Source organism: Erpetoichthys calabaricus, chromosome 17 (genome assembly GCF_900747795.2).
Source record: "Erpetoichthys calabaricus chromosome 17, fErpCal1.3, whole genome shotgun sequence".
NCBI classification, from domain to species: domain Eukaryota; kingdom Metazoa; phylum Chordata; class Cladistia; order Polypteriformes; family Polypteridae; genus Erpetoichthys; species Erpetoichthys calabaricus.
In genome coordinates, this window is record NC_041410.2 from 22,021,982 (window position 1) to 22,042,588 (window position 20,607).

The following is a 20,607-nucleotide window of genomic DNA, read 5'->3' on the forward strand; positions in this document are numbered from 1 at the left end:
GGCAATCTGTTAGATATGAAAAATATAAAACAGGGATTATGAGTGATTTACTGTAATGTTTAAAAAAGAAAGTGTTTAACATATTTTCTATTGATTTTAATAACTTGTGTACAAATTTGCTGGTTAGAAAAAAATATTATATATTTATATAAACACTGTTAAATTACTTTACTTGTACAGTTTAACTAATTTACTTCCGAGGTGGAGTCTACCCCCATTTGTTCTTCTCCTTAGACATGACACATTACACCTATCATCTTTACAATGCAATATATAAGCAGATTACACAGACTCAGACGTTTAGACACATGCATTATATGATACAATGCAAACTATTAAATATCATTTTCACCCTTCAAGCCTATCATTTGCCAATTTTGTTACAATAAATGCATGCAGTACGCTATTTAATTCAGATTTAACAAATGATTTCAATGAGATTACAGCAATGACACAGCAGACAGTGGAAGCAGCAGGCTAAAGAACATGTTTACCAGACTCCTCCGGCAGCTTCACTAGCAATTTCCTGTCTTAAGTCAGCTACGGCGCCAATGTCAGCTAAAAAGCACACCAGTTCATCTGGTACGGTTTTTCTACAAACTAGACGTTTATAGTGTGTGATGGATGGCTGGACGACACACCCAGGACGCTAGATGGCGACTTCCCTGCAGCATAGCTGTGCCCCGGATTCCCGCAGGGCACTATGGGATATGGAGTTCGGCTTTACAGCCCTGCTGGGAACCGTAGGTGCCGCCAGGTGACGCTGCAGGGAGACACTGGGATTTCTGCATCCCATATAGCCCAGAGGTACTCCCACGTCATGGCGACGGAAGAAGTACTTCCGGGCTGAAGAACGGTACAACTCTCCATCTGACTCGGAAGAGCTGATGGATCACATGGATGGAAGGACAGAAGCACTTCCGGGTCAAGGACTATATAAAGGACTGGTGGAGACCCAGCAAGCGAGCTGGAGTTGGGAGGGAGTGTGATAGAGCTTGCTGGGAGATGAGGAGAATTATTGTGTTTATTCATTGTGTGTTTGGTAGATGTGGTGCTTTGGAGGCACTATAGTGAAGAAAAAGATTAAAAATCTTTTTAGTGCTTTTAAACCTGTGTCCGGAGTATATGTTTGTTGGGTTTCACGGGGCAATGGCACCCCCAAGTGTCCATTAAAGATATTTACTCATAGTGCTGTGTGTAAATGTTTACTAGTTCTTTCCTTGCAAATGATAACTCTGAATAATGACCAGATCAGTGTTAAAGCTGAACACTGACCAATGAGTTATGGAAGTAACAGCACTTTATGAGTCCCCTAAAATGATGTGCCTATCAAATATGGACCTTCAAAACAAATGCACTATGACAAGAGTAGTTCCTTTATTCCCCAAGGCTCTGAAATTAATGATTTTGCCCAGTCCTGCATTAATTATTTACTTGATTCACTTTTATCAATTAACAATGCAAAATCAGATGTACTTACAAATGTAGAAATGTTCGCATACTTGTAATTTAAAATGTTTTTAGGCTAACTCTGTGGTCTCCAAACACCATTCAACTGTTTTTTTTTACTCTTGCCAAGTTAATCCAAAACCACAGCTTTTCCTTGGGTTGGGTATACTGTACTTGTGTCATTCTCAAAACGATTGGCCACAACTGTAGAGTTTTAATTCAATGGAATATTTCAAATAATAATACAAATGAAAATGGTATGGACAAAAATGATGGGACCCTTAGTCTAATATTTTGTTCCACAACCTTTAGAGGTCGCAGTTACTGCAAAAAAAGTAATTCCTGGAGCTCTCAATGAGACCTCTGCACCTGTCCGCAGGTAGTTTGGCCCACTCTTCCTGAGCAAACTGCTCCAGCTGTGTGACATCTGAAGGGGGCTTTCACCAGACTGCAGGTTTTAGTTCTTTCCGGAGATGTTTGATGAGATTTAAACCAGGGCTCTTAGAAGGCCACTTCAGAATAGTTCAATGATGTCTTAGTCATTCCTGGATGCTTTTAACTGTGTGATTTGGGTCATTACTGAGACAGAGCTTTCTGATGCTGGGCAGTATGATTATTTCATTGTTTCCTGCACAGACTCAAGGCTCCCCATTCATGCCAGACAGAGCAAAGCAGCACCAAAACATAACCAAGTCTCCTCCATGTTTCACAGTAGGTCTGGTGTTCTTTTCTTTGAAAGCTTCATTTTTTCTTCTATGGACATAGAGCTCATGTGACTTGCCAACAAGCTCCAGTTTTGTCCCATTTGTTCAAAAGACATTCTCCCAGAAGCATAGTGGCTTGTCAATGTGCATTTGAGAAAATGCCAGTCTGGCTTTATGTTTTTCTTTCAACAGTGGAGTCCTCCATTCAGCCCATGGTCACTCAAAAAGCAACAGATGGTGCGATCAGACATTGATGGACCTTGACCTTGGAATTCAGCTTGTCTCTCTTTGGAAGTTGTCATCAAATTTTTGGCTATCATTCTCACTATCCCTCCTTCTTACAATTCTGGGGTTGATTTTCCTCTTGCAGCTGCATCCAGGGAGGTAAATAATAATAATTCTTTACATTTATATAGTGCTTTTCTCACAGGGAGGACCCGGGAAGCGAACCCACAGTTTCCTTAATGCAAAGCAGCAGCACTACCACTGTGCCACCTGTGAGGTTGGCTACAGTCCCATGGGCTGCAAGTTGTGACAGAAACATCAAGCTGCTTGGAGATGATCTTCAAGCCTCTGCCTTTAGCATGCTTGTCTATCATTTTCTTGCCGATCTCCTCAGACAACTCTCTCCTGTGCTTTCTCTAGTCCATGTTCAGCGTGGGACACACAGTGATACCACACAGCAGAGTGACGACTTTTCTCCATTTTAACAGACTGAATCCCTGATTGGAGACATGTGAGAAATGAATGAAAAAAGTAGCCAGTTTGTAAAAATTCTCTATTTATATTTGCTGGAAGTACCAACAACTGTGTCCAGGCCATTTTAGAATATCTTTGTAGAATAAGCCATAGTTGTTTCTTTTCACACTTGCTTTTTTTTTTTTTGACATATCAAAGGCATGCAGGTATACACAGGACAGTTGTTTTTCATTTAATCACTTTTCAGGAAGCATACAACACATTTTTGAATGACCTGTAGCCCTCTAGTGGTGTGATGTGCATAATTCCAGCTCATGTAAGGCTTTTTAAATCAAACAACCTAAACCAACTGAGCATGTACAAAAGATAATAGTTCTATTTCTATTTTGTCTCTATAGAACATAGTAAGATGGTTCTATATGAGTCATCCCACTGTCTAAAAATCATTAAAAGGGTTGTGTAGATATTAAAAAAGAAACAAACCCATACGTACTAATGGAGCCTGCCATATATAAACTACATATAAAAAAAGTTTGCTTTCTACCTATACCTGCCAATAATCTTAGTGAAAATTATTAAATGTTACTGTATGTGTTATGATTAATTCAGCCACCTACTGCTGAAAATAAAATCAAATTTTGTTTGGAGAAGTTTTAGAACTAAAAACACTAGAAACAAATTTCCCCCTTGGAACAAGCCAGGTTCTCCTTATCTATCTATCAGGACTGGAGTAGCCAAGGCTTTGACATAAAAGAAAGTTAGAAAAACACTTAACCTTTGCACTTTAATGGATTCAAGTGTACACCTTGGACTATAACATCAGGTCATGTCACTTGTAGAATTTGTCTGATGATCCTATAGTAATGGGATGTATTGGCAAGGAGTACGAGACCCAGCATGGTAGTCAGAGACCTTTTTTTCCTTGATGCAGAAAGAATTGTCTACAACTTAACATCAGCAACACCCAGGAACTGGTTACTGACTTTAGCTGCACTAAAGAGTCACCACGTCCGGTCACCATACTGAGAGTGGATGTACAGGGGTACTGAACATCAAAGACAGGCTCGACTAGTCTTGAAAACACAGAGAAATAACATAAGAGGGGGTAGACCAGACTTTTTTTTTCTTAGGATGCTGTGTTCCTTTAATGTGGTTGTGACATTCTTTACATATTCTACAATACTGTGATGGCAAGCGTGATATTCTATGATAGACCAGGAACATCACTTCAAGACAGGCCCACTGAATCAATAATTAAAAAGGCAGAGTCAGTTATGCGATACTCTTGATCCCCTGGAGCTGGTAATGGAGCGAGAATGAACACAAAACTGACGAATATCATGAACAATGCTGCATATCCTCTCAATGACACATTAACACCGAGGACTTTCAGACAACAAATTATTCAGAAGTGGAATGCCACTGGGACTCCTTTTTACCTACGGCAATACGCCTGTATAATGCCTCTCCGTTATTGTAATTGCTCTTTTGATCATTAGCCAAGTCAGAGGTTTTCTTTATTTTTAGTCATTTTGTTGTGTATTTCAGTGGGGGAATCCTATTTGTTATAATAGTAATAATAATAATTATTATTATCTACTGAGCTTTCATAAAAGCCAAATTTCTCCCAAGGACAAATATAGAGCTATCTACCCATGAAGATTCATTAAAATGTCACTTTAAGGAAAAATTTAAAAACTACTAACATTTACTATTTACATGTAAAAGAACTTTCAAATAACACGTACTGTTTGCTATAGTATTTATTAATTAAATCCTAAAATTTATTTTACTAGAGAATATTTTGCTTTGCACTTAGCACTGTGTGATGTGAGCAGCTGTGACACACAGAAATAAGAGCCTGGAAGGAAAAAAGGTACATTTATTAGGAAGGGGAAAAAATAAAAAAGGAAACATGTTTCAGCTAAACTTTTGTTTACTGTGTTGAATGTTACACACTGTACCATGAAATTACATCATTTTTGTAAGAGATGAAACATTGCAAGAAACAGAAGAAAAAACATACACAGGCATAAATATAAAAATCTCCATAGTTTTCTTATTTTACAAGATTTTTCTAATAATTGGTATTTTAGAATTTAAACTCTTTCATCTAAAGTATATAATACAAGGACAATCAAATTATTATTTATACAACTTAATACCCTTTCTATATCATACTAATAAAACCTTGTAATGACAATACATTTTCATTATTTAAAATATTTACTAGTGAATTTCCAATTCTCTCTGATTTATCACTAATGCATTAAAATGTTTTTGTTCATCGGATGTTTGAAGGTTACATAGCTTGGAGGTAATGGGTAAGGACCACATTTTTGTTTGACATAGTAAAAATCACTTTAATTAAAAAAACACTTTGAATTACAACACTTTTGTTTCACAGGAAAAATCTACTTTAATACTTTTCGTTTACTAATCTCTCCTGAATATACTATACACATTCATGCAAAAGTCAGAATTTTCACCATTACCAGTGTTAACCTATAATTAAGGCTTAATCTGCTCTAACATCACAGAAGAGTTTAGATTGCGTTTTTTTTTTTTTTTTTGGAAAAAGAAAAAAACTGGATTTACCCACATATTTAATATTCTTCACCACAGACAATATAAATGAACATGTACATTAATTTCTAGCTCGCAGAATACTCCTATTAAATTAAAATGTAATTTTGCCCTTTGGTGCACCTGTGGCCAGCACAGATTAGGAATAAATTAATAACACTTACTTGTAATACTAAACATGTCTAGTTACAGAGATCACCTGTTCAGTTGTCCGACTACAGAAGTATACCATCCTACAAGGATAAGAAAGCATCCTAAGAAACAATGTAACATGAAATAAAACCAATTCAGTATTGACAAGGAATAATGGTCAAAAATCAGTTTTAAATTCACAATATTCCACAAGAATAAATTTGCTTTCTTAAGAAACTAACTCTACTACCGGAGAGGCCCTCAAACTCAGTCAATGGATACAGATTTTTACTGAAACCAATCAGCAATTGACGCTTTACTTTTAGATACAGGTACTTGCCTTTTTGTTGTCTTCCCATTCTTTAAACAAACGCACTGTGGGATTTGATTTGTTTTTGTAAGAAAAGCAGAAATGTGTAACGTTTCTATTATAGAATATTACTGGTCTTTTTCTCTCATTTCCTTTTAAACTTGCTTTTTTCCTGTCTAGTTTGAAGATTTGAACTCATTATGGCTTTCAGATAATTGCAAATGAAAATTCATACTGAACAGTAGCCAGTTCATTGCCATTTCACTGGTGTCCTTAATTACCAAGCAATAACTTAAATAACCAAAAACATGTAAAATAACACCAAAAGCATGAGCAGGAAAATACATTCCTCTTTGTGTTAAACACATATACTTAAAGGTAATAAAATACCAAGCAAAGCATAAATTATATTTGCTAAACATTTGAGCAATATACAGTAAAAAGCATACTTCACAGAAAATTAACAAAGATACAAGACACAAAGTTGAAATCAGTGCCAGAATTCACCCACTTTAGGTGGAGAACCCAACTTTTGCACATATTCATTTGAAATTTAATATACTATTTATATTTCAGAAATACAGCAATATTTCATTTTTAGTGTAAAGGATCTAAAATGATTTAATCAAGTACAAAATCAATTGCATGAAAAGTCTAATCACCTAATGCTGGGTGTAGTAAATCTACTGAATTTTGAGAAACCCTCCCATTTTATTAAGAAACACATGTATTTAAATGAAGGAAACAAATATAATTCAGTTACCCTCCTGGACACACAGAGTATAGTATCTTCAGAGTTTACACCAAGTCAGGGTTACGAAGTTCAAATTCAAGTTCAAATTCAAGTTCAAGGTTTGCAAATAAATGGTTCATCATACTTCTAAATGATATCATTGTAGGGTTTTTCTTCTCTTATTTTGTAATCAGAAATATGTGCTAGTATATTTACATGTAAACAAAATTCAGAAAATTGTATTTTTTGTCATACCTTTAAAAGTTAACTTTCTTTTACTGTATTTTTTCATTAATCTTTCCCTGTAGAGATTACTCCCTTAATTGTATCCAAACATTAACATAGTGATGAAAAGTGCAGACGCAGGTGCAAATGACACTGAGTGCTAAAGGTAAGCAGCTACCACTGTATAAATTTCACTGATTAGCTATAAGAAGAATTAAATGACAAGAACACAAAAAGCAAAATCTTAAAAAACAAGAAAAAGTAATATTGCACGTACAAGTGCTTGCTACTGTCCCCTAAAAATGTAGCAAACCCATTTTGTACTTTCAGGAAAAAGACCACTTGTTTAATATAAAAGTCAGGAGTCCAGTTAAAAGCAGGTGGTGGTTGGGACAAACACCTGAAGTTAAGGTGGCCCTCAGGACTGTACTTGAGAGCACCTTAGTTAAGCCTTTAATTATTAATTATCACACAAATGAACTGAAGTAGTGGCTCTGCTTTAATATTTGGAGTCATTAGCACTGGAGTCTGCATTGCTCATCACTAATTTTGAGTATGTGGATACAATTTAAGGAGCAAACTCCAAAGAATGAAAGTGAATTGAAATAAAAATTGTAAAAGAAAGTGTTTAAAACTATGACCAAGAAAACATTTTGTAATTGCAAATATCATACTAAAGCACTTCTATAAATGAATAGGAAAGGAAAAGGCCAGCTAAACAATTAAGATTGATGAGACACAAGAATGGCCCACTTTTTTGTGAAACTAATTTGAATAAAAGCCTGTTGCCCAGTGGTATTTAGGAATGAACTTGGAAACGTCTGCTTTAAGTTAAGCATACTCACAAAATATGAACAAAAGTACACAAATAGTGTTTGACTAATTTACCTGGCCCTATTGTTTTTGATGCATTGTATTTGGTCCTGCACTAAAAATAAATCAATCCATATACTGTAGACATTCAGTTACCCTATTACTTTATGTAGTGTTCTCACCAAGGAAAAATAAACCCAAAGAACAACACTCCAAATTTTTAAAACTGAATACACTGGAGCACAGTCTGGTTATGTGATATTACAAACCTAGTTAAACAGTAATATGATTTAAAAAATGTGATGTTTTACTATTCAATTGCTTACTCAACAAGGGCCAGTTTAACAAGATAATGTTATGTGCCCTTTTTTAATTAACTAAATAAGCTGCTAAGCGTCTTCTAAGACAGGGGTCCCTATATTCAGAAAAGAGTTAAAATGAAAACCAGCAGCCACTGTGATCCTCCAGGACCAGAGCTGGGGACCCCAGTTTTAAGACAATGGGTGTGATCACCTAGCTTTGCCTTGCTACTGAAGAAAGCAGCCTCCATGATTCATACAGACAGAATGTCACAAAATCAAAGGCTCAATGCAGATATCAGAAGGGGTGGGGCCAGAGACAAAGAAAGAGAGATTCCCAGGCAACAATGGGAACACCTTGTTAGAATTTTTTTTAAGATCACCCAACTGTTACTACATATTTTTGCCCAAGAAAAAGAATGACTTGATATACTGCAATGATTCTGAATGTGCACAAAGCCTCTTGCCAGTCACTCAAGCTGTATCACATGCCTGTTCCTGACTGTCTCCTTTGCCCTACTGTTACACTTATCTTGATAGTGGTTTTAAAAATTGTACAAAATTTCAATTGCTGATCTTCTGTTTATGGCTTTCCTGGTCAAAGAAGTTCAGATAACTGAGTAGTCACATGCAATCCCTGCTCTTGGACCAGGGCTACAGTAAGTCAGAATTGAAAGATGGTTTTATAATGCACATTTCACTCACCACTGTATAAAGTCTTTTTTGTGGAATTTATAAATGCTTTACTGATGGCCTATGCAAAAAAGAAAAAAAAATTCTCTATGACATGATAATAAAACAATTAACAGGTGACACGGTCTGCACTAATTCTTTCAAGTAGTATCAAGTACAGGTATTGCTTACACAAAAATTCAAAGTGCAACACTGTTGTTATTTTCAAATACATCAGAATGTTGGAGATATTTACAAAAACATTATTAGTCTTAAACCATGGATGACAGCAAAATCTGAATCATTTTTGAACTGCACCATACACAAAACATTGCAAAATTGTCATCATAAGTAGTTCTGACTTTCTTATGCACACCATGGTGCAAAATACAAATCTTACAAACATGCTAAAGCTAATATTAACTTAGTCTCTTGGTAATTCTTTTCAAGTGTGGATAATTAGTTGAAACAGTTGTTGCAGTGGTATAACTGGTAGAAAAAAAAAAACAAAGCTTAAAAAAACACCCCTTTCAGATTATTTATGAAGTAATTTATTGCGCCTCTGTTCAAAATCAGTCTGTCGGTGTTCAAATCCACCAAACAGTTTATCCAAACCCAGGTAAAGTATTTTTCTCAAAAACAAATATACAGGATAGGTTTAAAATTAATTCACCGTTTTATATCAACAAATCCCATCTTGGGCATGTTGCATATAATGTGTGTGAAGATCATCCTCCTCAACTAACTTTCCGCAATCAAAACACTTATGAAGTTGGGATTCGTCTTGTATCTGTGAATTATGTTCTTCAAATTCAGTTTCATCCCTTTCTTCATCCTCAGTTTCTATCTTCATGTCATCTTCATCCTCTTCTTCCTCCTCCTCCTCCACTTCCACTTCTTCCTCTTCCTCCTCATCTTCCTCAGTTTTACGAGTCCTTTTAATGTGTTTACTATTGCAGTGAAATTTCTTATGGTTGGAGTAACTTGATCGATATGCAAATGTTTTTCCACAGTTTTCACATTTAAGAGGTCTTTCTCCTGTATGTGAGCGCATATGTACCAAGAGCGAGGAAGGGAACCGAAAAGTCTTTCCACAGGATACGCAAGTGTAGAGAGGCTTTTCAAGCTGATGGGTCTTTTTGTGCTCTCTTAAGGTTTCTTGCGTCTCAAAAGCGTCTTCACAGAAATTACAGACTAAGGTTTGTTTCTGTAAGTTCTCTCCTTTACAGCCAGATGGTGTTATGTGTGCATCAAACGAGCTTTGGCCGGCAAAATACATGTTACACTTATTACATTGAATTTTTTTGCTATTACAGTTATGCTTCTTAAAAAGGCTACCATCTTTGAACTTTCTCTTACATTTAAGGCAAGTAAATGGTTCAACCCCTAAGTGAAAAAACTCATGTTTGAAAAGGAGGCCTTCAGTTTTAAAGAACCTCCCACAATCCTCACATTTAAAGGGCTGTTCCCGTGAATGGGTGGCCTCGTGGCTCCTCAGGTAGGTGTTTTTCCTGAAACCTTTTCCACAATGTGGACAGCGATATCTATTTTCCAGTTTATGTTTTCTGACATGCCGCTTAAACGCAGTATGATCCTGGAAAGACTGCGAGCAAGTCTCACATTTGAAGTTCCAATGAGAATTAGCATGTACATTTAAAAGCTCAACTGTTGAAAATCCCTTATTGCAGGATGAACATTTGTGAATATCTTCAACTTCATGCTTATCCATGTGAATCTTAAAGTTAGCTAGATGGCAAAACATCTTCCCACAATGGAAGCACTTGAATGGTCGTTCCTTTGTGTGAACACGCTGATGTTCCATGAATTGGAGGAAGGTTTTGAAATTGAGCTGACATGTTGTGCAGGCATAGGCGGTCTTCTCTGAAACTAAAACAGATTCAGATTAAAGCAACATACAGTACATTCACACATGTATAAAATTTCACCATGAAATAAAATTGCACCAGTTCATTCTCAATGTTTAAACTGAATCTATTATTCACAATATTGCTGTTTCTTTAAACTCTTATTTTACCTCTAAAGAACAAATTAATTCAATACTAGTGTTAAGACATCACTCTATTAATGATGTCCATAGGTACTAATATACTAGCTGACTGTACTCTTGCACTGCCTTATATGCAGCAGGACAAAAAGCAGCAAGCCATTTTCCTCCCCATAACTCCAGCCAGTCTTGCTTTCTCATGTGTGTGGTTGCTTGAGAAGGAGGGATGTGTGTACCCTTCCCTATATTTCTAATTTTCAGAGTTCTTATCTTATTAATGAAAAGTATGAGCTTAACAGCTTTACTGTATAGTAGAGTAAGTATTAACTGGTTTAAAGGGTAATGGACAAGGTAACAGAAATGTTCATAAAGCTGATGAGGAGGCAAATAGTTTGTGCTTAGTCTAACAAAGTAAACACACTAATAGCATACAATTTTTTATAAAATGTGCTTGGTGCACTACTGTAAGACAAAAAATGGAAAATGCAATCTGAAAACTAAAGCTTACCTACTGGTGGGCAAAGACATTTCCACTGCTACCAGTGCCTAGGCTAATGCCTCCTGCTACCCTAATAAAAATGTTGTTGTGCCCCTTGTAATTCCTCCTACTGTTTTATGTGCGAGAGTATGTATATGTGAATAGCAAGACAGGTGTGTTCTTTTCTGGCATAAAATTTTGTTGTTTGAGCTTTGTTGTTGACCCCAGGGATGGGATAATTACAGCGATCATATAATCACCCTCCTGGTTACATAAGGTGCAACTCAATACTAAAAGGAACCTCTTTTTAAACCTAAGAAGACTGATGAAATTTCAGCATAATGACAAAAGTTTAAATAGATAAATAAATTACCTTTGCTAGGAAGTTGTGCATCAATTACAGCCATAGTGTCCTCTGCTAGTCGGTCTGAGTCACATGGATTGCCTTTTGGATCTTAAAGAGCACATAAAACAGAAGCCAATAATACGGCGTTACTAATGCTTAGCTGCCACAGAACATTTAACATATAACATATTGATGTAAATCTCAAAAGTTTACATGAAACAAAACAGATACAGTAATTAAGAAAATTAGTTTTTTTATCCAATACAAAAACAGTACACAAGTAACATGCAAAAATGAATGTAAAACTATGTACAATAGACCAAACTATTCACTGACAACACCACCTATGTATCATTTGGCTTACCTGTCAGACCTAACAGAGTCATCATTTATTCATTCTTCAGTACAATCAATATGATAGACGTAGCTCCGAAATTGTTTGTCTTAGATTTAAGACAAGTTTCACTATGCATTATTCTTTAATAATCTAATGTTATTTTAACGAAACAACAAAGTAGCTGAATTTTTAAGTTTTTTTTTTAATTTGATTTGCATTTTGTAGGCAAGATTTTTTTGCATTTGTTACTAATCCTGTATTTTTTTTATAGTGATGGCGGAGAAAACACTGCAATCTCATGGAGAATGGAGGTAAGAAAATTCTCAATAGAAGTGGCTTGAATGAGAAACCAATTTGAACAAGATTAAACAAAATCAAAATGTTCATGGACAAATCTCCTAATACTTATAAGCATGACTGAACACCTGACTTTTGGATTATGTGACACAATATGCCAAACATTTATTTGAACTTAAATATTGTTAAAACAAAAAAAAATTCTGGATAAATATATTCACTTCAGAACATGTAATCCACCAGAAGCCAAGTATGTTTGGGCTCTGACAGTAATTGGTTGGGAGGCCATCTATTAAAAACCTTGAGTGGCTACTGGAAGACGTGTTGGTGAGGCCACTGGGAGTGTAAAACTGTTTCAACACTGTTTACACTACTGTGTCACTTTCACATGCACACAAGAAGTTTATAAAGAGTTTTCTAGCATGTTTCTGCTGAATAAGACATAATATAAATTATTTATAAATTTATAAATATGTAAATACATCAACATAGTTAACTACACCGAGAAACAAAAAATCATAAAGCTCACCTTCAATAACTTTTGCAGATGTTCTCTTCTCTTCTTCTTTAACAGAGACTGGAAAACAGCCAATTTCACTGAGCTGTAGATCAATTGTGAACTCTGACATGGTTCACTTGGGGTCAAAAATAAAAAGCAGACATAAAAAAAAGATATATTAAAACACTTGTGAAAAGTAAAATTAACAGGCTGCATTATAAAATAAGCTTCTCAAGTCCAAAGACACACTGCTTGCATTACTATGGAGTTCACTTAGTAGAATGGATAGATAGATAGATAGATAGATGGATAGATGGATAGATGGATAGATGGATACTTTATTAATCCCAAGGGGAAATTCACAATACTAATAATACTTTATTAACAGTAAATAATACAAATGGGTAGATTTTTGTCTGGATTGGCCTGGGCCCTCTTTAATACGTCAAAATCCTTTCAAAACTAAAACTGGATTATAAACCTCAATGTGTGGCATAGTGGTTAACTGAACTTCAAATTATGAGGCTGTAGGTTCAATACCTACACTGTGTGATCATGACCAAGTCACTTCACCTGCCTGTGTTCCATTTGGAAAAACAAACGAAATGTAACAAAATGTAAACATCCTTAGGTAAAGGACAACTAATAAAACATTGCTGGATTGGGTCCATTCTATGTACTTAATGAGATCTTTGTTAAATCAGTACGCAATAAATAAATCACTCAATCAATAAATAAATCTGCGCTAATACCTATGGTATATAATAATGTTATAAGATCCTTAATGTTACTATATTGGTATGGAGCCATCGATTAGAAAGCGTTCAATACCATAAATGTGCAATAAATAAATCACTCAATCAATAAATAAATCTGCGCTAATACCTATGGTATATAATAATGTTATAAGATCCTTAATGTTACTATATTGGTATGGAGCCATCGATTAGAAAGCGTTCAATACCATAAATGTATGTTTTTGTTTTAAACTTCAAACTAAAAATCCCCAGAATGAAATTGGTTAAAACTGGGGGAAATTAGTTTTAAATATATACATATAAGGACACAAACAGAACTGCATGATCATAAAGTCATGTATGATGCAACAACGATAAACACGGTGACTAGAAGTTAACATTATATCGAATAATCTGAACAACAGACGATGGCTGTCCGTCAAGGAGGAGATCGGATCGTAATATTGATGAGGAGCAAGTTACTGTCCACATCTGCAACATTTCACGATCCCCAAGGGTTTTATATAAAATTTCACGAAACGATTCTCTATTATCATATTTTTGAAGCCATCTCTTTCACTACCAACTATATTTTATAAAACACTGTGATGCAAACAAATAAAAATGTCAAAACATTATAATGGTTTCCTTGTATTACATAGTTCGAAAGAAACAAAGGCCCACCAACAGAACTTACCGAGAATTTAGATTGCACTCTCCTGTGAAACTAAACAGACAATAAAACGCTTTCCCGAGCAATCACTTGTGTAAATTCCAGTAGTGCATTGCTGCCTCCCGTCCACCTAAGCTCCGACACTCTTCTAAAGCGAAACTAATAAAAACGCGGCAATCCGCCACCTTTCTTCCTCAACCCCAGATGCCCAAGGCGCTGACGTCACAACAAAAATTACTCTGATTGGGCAGCTAAAAAGCGCAAAGCGACATGGTACTGCAGCCTAAGCAGGGCGGCGTCTAAACTTTTACTTTGCCCCTTTACGTCATTGGCGACAGAATGGCAGGCGTGGCCATAGCTATTTGCGTACTTCTATGACACACTGCTCTTGGATTTTGGGTTAAAAATGAGCCTATTAACATACATCCATCCATCCATTTTCCAACCCGCTGAATCCGAACACAGGGTCACGGGGGTCTGCTGGAGCCAATCCCAGCCAACATGGGGCACAAGGCAGGAACCAATCCCAGGCAGGGTGCCAACCCACCGCAGGACACACACAAACACACACTAGGGCCAATCTAGAATCGCCAATCCACCTAACCTGCATGTCTTTGGACTGTGGGAGGAAACCGGAGCGCCCGGAGGAAACCCACGCAGACACGGGGAGAACATGCAAACTCCATGCAGGGAGGACCCGGGAAGCGAACCCAGGTCCCCAGATCTTTGGTGGGCAACAGGAGTACCGAGAGAAAATTCATACAGGAAAAAGTAAAATTGCATGCAAACAAGGCAGGGACAGGATTCAAACTCAGTTGCCTGGAGCTGTGGGATACTTCATTAAAGTAAAACTGGGTCATCAGGACACCAGAAATATAGTAATGTTTTCATCTTTTAATATTAACAATACATTTGTTTTTTAAAGTATGATCACCAAAAGCAGTCTATTAATGTTTAAAACTTAACATCTAATTAGAAAAACACATCCTCTGCTACTGACATCATTAAAAATATTTTACACTTTACCAATTGCTCCATATAACAGTCAATAGCTGTGCAAACTGTACAGTATAATGAGAATTCAACTTGAACTTACAAGTTTTATATTTTACAACACACTGTAGCCTTTATTTAATCATATGAAGTAAACAAATAGCAAGGGGGCTCAGGGCTCTGCTGAAATAATGCCATCAGATATCTCATGGGTGGGTATCTTTAATGTAAAGACCATTCGAAAGGTAAACTATTTGAAATTCTTAAAAACTTTCAAAACTTTGTACAAGAAATGTGTAAGAAACACCTGCAAAGAAACCATTCTCAGTTTAACATTACACACATGTAAATACATGCATATTAATTTAGTCATAAACCCAGGGAAATGTGTGGCAATTTATTTTGATATTAACAATAAATACAGTATTTAGAAGGAACAGTAATGCATACTGTTACAATGAATTACAATACTTAAATATAGAACAAAAGCACAAATTAAAATAAGCAATAGTGTAAAATAATTTATGTAAAAAGTGCTGGTTGTTATTAAATAAATTATTTTCTTGGAACAGTTTCACAATATTAAGTTAATCAGATGCTGAAATCCAGAAGTGTCATATATTTTGCCATGGTACACCATGTACATTCTAGATATTTAGGAAAAAATACAAAAACCTTAAATCTTACGCTGCATACTGAAGTTAAAGAAAACTGACAATTATAGAAATCTAAATAAAACACAAGGTGAGGTATTTTTTACATTTCAGGAAGCTGCAGAATTTGATTATTGACCTGAATACAATTTTAAATGGAAAAAAGTACTATGCTAGGACTGCTGGTGATTATCTGTATATTAAACATTTGGACCTCAAAAATTCATAGTTTTTCCAGCCAGAAATACAAACGCAATCAAAACAACAAAAAAGTGTTCAGAATTTTAACATTATATTTACCATTAGGCCAGCTGCCATGACATCACAGGAATGTGTATCATAGCAATTTTCTTCTACTCAACTGAACTTGCATATCTGGTAATAAGAAGCAGTGTGTGAGAGTTGGGAAACAGATCTGATGGGGACACATGCTTGTTTAAATATCTCAGATATAATAACTACTTACATTCAAAATATGGATTACAAGATCCATTGAAACATCATTAAAATTTCAAAAAGTTCTATTTATATTCTAATTCTGATCACCAGAATAAAATACTTAATAGTATGTAATTGAAAAATGATGCTAAACAGAACAAACGGTTCTACTTTACTCTGCCTGTCCCCTCAGTTTTCAAATGTGCAATATGAAAAGTTCCCAGTTATAAAGAGGAAAATCAAATATCCTTTCCTCTACCAGATCACGATTAAGTCAGATTGGCAGCATTCTGGCAATTCAAGGCTCAATCTAATGAACATCTAAAATAAGCAGTGCACAGTACAGTAGAAGAAACTTTTAATTCATTGAGCATCCCATAAGAACAAGTCTACTTTTGTTACATTACACTTCACCCCTTGCATGAAGCATATAATGTTCATGAAGTAACGCAGCATCTTCAAAATATCGGCCACAGTCTACACATCTCAGTTGATCTTCATCGCAACTTTTTGGCTTTTCCTTTGATTGAATGATTCTCTCTTTCTGATCTTCAGCAGAAATCTTCTCTTCCAGCGCTAATCCATTACCCAAGGGCAATACCTTATTTTCACTAAGCCTTTTTTGATCATTAACCTTTGAGTCCTTCTCAAAAACTGCTCTGGTTTGAGAATTTAACCTAGACATTTTTTGCCCATTACAATCATTTTCAATTTTGTGTTTTTCAAACAGTTCAATGCTACCAAAATATCTACCACATGACTTGCATAGCACCTTTTTTGGATCACATTTGTGATTCTTCAACTGTCGAGGGACTTTAAATGATCTTTTGCATGCTGGGCAACAATAAGGCCTGTCTTCCATATGAACAACTTGGTGGTTTCTCAAGTAATCAGCTTTGGAAAATGACATTTCACATTTAGAGCATTTGAAAGGTTTTTCCCTTGAATGAGTAGTCATATGCTGCTTCAGGTAAGAATATTTTTTAAACCCTTTATCACATGTCGTGCACTTGTAACGTTTGCCATTCTCGTGTCTTTTCAAATGCCGCAGGTACTTTTCTTCGTAGCGGAAGCTCATCTTACAGTGATTACATTTGTAAAGCTCAGGTATGTTGTGAGTGGGCAAGTGCTGCTCGATAAGAAGCAGACTTTGAAAAATTTCCCCACAGGCTGTACATTTATACATAACTTCATCTTTGTGTTTTTCCAGGTGCATTTGGAAGTTAGCCTGGTGACAAAACATCTTACCACAGCGAACACATTTATATGGCCTCTCTCCTGTGTGAAGTCGTTGATGTTCTGTGAGCTGAAAAGAAGTTTCAAATCCACGTCCACACTGTGGGCAGCTGTAGTTTGATTCTGAAGTACAAAGGAAGGAGGAAAAAAATAAATGATTCAAATCATTTAACATAATTACATATTTATTTTTATAAGCTACAATAAGTATAACTAACAAAACATTTTACCAAAAAGAATTTGCAAACAAAGCATTTAGCAAATTCATACTTGCACATATAAAAAGTATGGAAAATGAAGAATATTAAGAACAAGTAACAAACCTGCAGAATTTTTTTCCGATTCTGTTAGGTGCCCTGGACCAAGAGAATTGTTCAGCTTCTCATTGTCTTGTATCAAATCAGTAACTGATGATTTTAAAGAGAAGACAGAGACTATCTGAGGAATGTCTTTTTCATAATTTGCAGTGCGTGTCTGTAATTCCTCTTGTTTAAGAGACACCAGACTTTCCTTTCTGACAGTTGACCAAGAAATGAGTGAATCTTCTCCTTTCCAAGAAGCTTCTTGCTGTTCCCAAGTAAAAGAAGAGGTTTGCTGGTCTCGATTGCAGTCTGACATATTTACATTGACAGGTCAAATCTGGAACGAATATGAACAAATTGTGTAAATTATGAATGTCACTTAGTAGGTAGCAATGCAATCCACCCAAATGATTAATGGATGACAAGATATTCTTATATAAAAAGCTTTAGCAGTCATATCTCCAAAGGTATCTTTTGTGGTTCTAACCAGTTTCATTTTTCTTTAGCAGTCAAGAGCACTTGGTTCTAAAACATTTTGTTTTGTACATTGCTACTGTATCTTTTGTGTTGAGGTTGCAGAACGGTTTAATGTCATTTTGAAAACTCTTTCCTGTATAATATTAATGTGCAAGTGACACTGTATACTATGGATATGTGGAGCACAACCACAGTATGAGCTAAACCTTTCATCAGTATGTGGATTCTTTTTCTTTACCAGTTTATGGGGCATTTTATTAGTTGCAGGAAGGTTTCATGTCATTCTGAAAACTCTTTCCTGCACAATATTACTGTGCTAGTGGCACTGTATAAAATATACTATGGATCTGTGGAACACAAAATCAGTGAAAGCTAAAGCTTTCATCAATATGTGGATTCTGCTTTTTGTTTCTTGCCAGTTTATGAGTCATTTTATTAAACATTTTTCTGGTTTATAAACATTTTGCCTTTACAGCAACAGTTCCAGTTCCATTTTATTTGTTGATGTCTATGACAGTGGAAAATATTTACATGTATTTTACGGCCATTATTCTTTTCATATCCTCAGCTGGCTTAGTTAAAGGAGTCTGTGGTCCTTTAACAATGATACAAGATATGCATCCTCACAGGTTAGAATGGTCAGCATATTTATTAATGTGTGAAATGGTCTTCAGTTGGTTTATTTTAAGGCCATCAAAAATGTTTAGAGGTATTGAAAACAACATATTTATGGTCACACTTTCAAATGTCACATTTACAGTTATTTTATATATATATATATATATATATATATATATATATATATATATATATATATAAATAAATAAAATGTGTATATACGGTGGCACAGTGGTAGTGCTGCTGCCTCGTAGTAAAGAGACCTGGGTTCACTTCCCGGGTCCTCCCTGCGTGGAGTTTGCATGTTCTCCCTGTGCCTGCATGGATTTCCTCCGGGTACTCCGGTTTCCTCCCACAGTCCAAAGACATGCAGGTTAAATGCATTGGTGATTCTAAATTGTCTCTAGTGTGTGCTTGGTGTGTGTGTGCGCCCTGCCAAGGGTTTGTTCGCCTGCTGTGCACCCTGTGTTAGCTGGGATTGGCTCCAGCAGATCCCCATGACCCTGTAGTTAGGATATAGTGGGTTGGATAATGGATGGATATGTGTATGTGTATATATATATATATATATATATATATATACATACATACACTGTATACACACACACACACTTCATCCAATTTGTAATATGCTTATCCAGCTGAGCCTATCCCAACATCACTAGGCTCAAGGCAGCCACTAATTCTGGAATGCACACAAACATGGACAAAATTAACTAATTAACCTACCTGGAATACTTCTAAGCGGAAGGTTAGAATAAAGCCAGTGTTTGTTAAGTGTGCATTACAACTTATTGACATACTTTCCAGGATGGGTTCTCACCTTACATTCACAGCAGTAGAATAAGGCAGCAGCCTAATGGAGCACTTGGATGAACGGTTATGAGAGAAACTGGGTCAATGGACCTGGTCTGCCAACTATTTACAAGAGCTGGCAGTAGGACACTTACTGGCTGAACATGTAATTTCTACTATACGACACAATAGCAGTTTTATTAATTTTGTAGGTACTGTATACATCGTAAAGGTCAGACCTCATGATACTGCGAGAGATGCATACCCGAAGTAAGGACAACTACAGAACCTGAATGGGATGCTAGTCCACACCGTGGTCAAAGTTCAAGGTATTTAAACCATCAAGCTTTTATACTGGGGTAACGCACCCACACACCAAGACAACCTATATACCAGGCACTGAGAGCACACAAGCAGGTCTACGAAGAGGTCCAGTGAGGCAGAAGCTCTACGTGCTACGTCACAATGCCATCTAATAAATTACATACAGAACTGCCTCAAACGGGCACCAACGTTAAAATACGAACATCTCAGCGGTTACATGCCTAGGCTTTTCATCAAACGTTTAAAATCCATTCATTTGGTGAGGCGCGCATTGTCAGATATTCATTTGGCCTGCAGTACAATTCACTAAAAGCGTATTAAACATACATGCACAGCATATACAGTACGGCAAGCATTAACAGCTAATTACTCGAATACTTACACTTTAGAAACTCAATAAAAATGGCATTGCCTGAATCTTACAGCCGGGCATGGGTCGCCTGTTTATATCGTCTTTGCACGGGGACGCGCAAACGTGTTTGACGTCATAAAGAGGGCGTGTCTTGGTACGAGCTACAGTTCCGCAACAACAAAAAATAACACAAGAGACAGTGTTTCTTTTACAAAGTGTTTTATTGTAAAGACGTAAATTTTTATGATAAAATGTAATACAAAAAAATTAATGAAGTAAAAAAGACCTTATGTCACGGTCGCAAGGCGTCAATGAACTCAGGATGTAGAGCCTCTCACACACCCACATCGGGGCAGTTTATGAGCTGCCAGATAACGTAACACGCACATCTTCGGGATGTTGGAGGAAACCCTAAGAACACGGAG

The 20,607-nt window shown here is 36.1% G+C and overlaps 1 protein-coding gene across 2 annotated transcripts; it reads right to left on the bottom strand.

The window, feature by feature from the left end:
- Positions 1–6,790: 6,790 nt before the first annotated feature.
- On the bottom strand, positions 6,791–20,288 carry LOC114667372 (zinc finger protein OZF-like). 2 transcript variants are annotated; one of them, XM_051920466.1, is made up of 6 exons: positions 20,213–20,288; positions 17,638–17,953; positions 17,327–17,437; positions 12,615–12,720; positions 11,479–11,559; positions 6,791–10,509 (listed from the first exon to the last, which is right to left on the bottom strand). In XM_051920466.1, the coding sequence occupies exons 4-6, from the start codon at positions 12,712–12,714 to the stop codon at positions 9,305–9,307; spliced, it is 1,386 nt and encodes a 461-aa protein (XP_051776426.1). In that variant the 5' UTR covers positions 12,715–12,720; positions 17,327–17,437; positions 17,638–17,953; positions 20,213–20,288; the 3' UTR covers positions 6,791–9,304. The 2 variants fall into 2 exon arrangements, with proteins under 2 accessions (XP_051776426.1, XP_028678480.1); XM_028822647.2 differs by lacking the exons at positions 17,327–17,437; positions 17,638–17,953; positions 20,213–20,288 and adding an exon at positions 14,019–14,227.
- Between the last annotated feature and the right edge of the window lie 319 nt (positions 20,289–20,607).

Excerpts from the sequence above, each read along its gene's own strand:
- LOC114667372 (XM_051920466.1), bottom strand. The coding sequence starts at position 12,714 with ATGTCAGAGTTCACAATTGATCTACAGCTCAGTGAAATTGGCTGTTTT. Across the intron at positions 11,560-12,614 it reads ATCTGCAAAAGTTATTGAAG|ATCCAAAAGGCAATCCATGT; the intron begins GTGAGCTTTATG and ends GTGCTCTTTAAG. Across the intron at positions 10,510-11,478 it reads TGCACAACTTCCTAGCAAAG|TTTCAGAGAAGACCGCCTAT; the intron begins GTAATTTATTTA and ends AATCTGTTTTAG.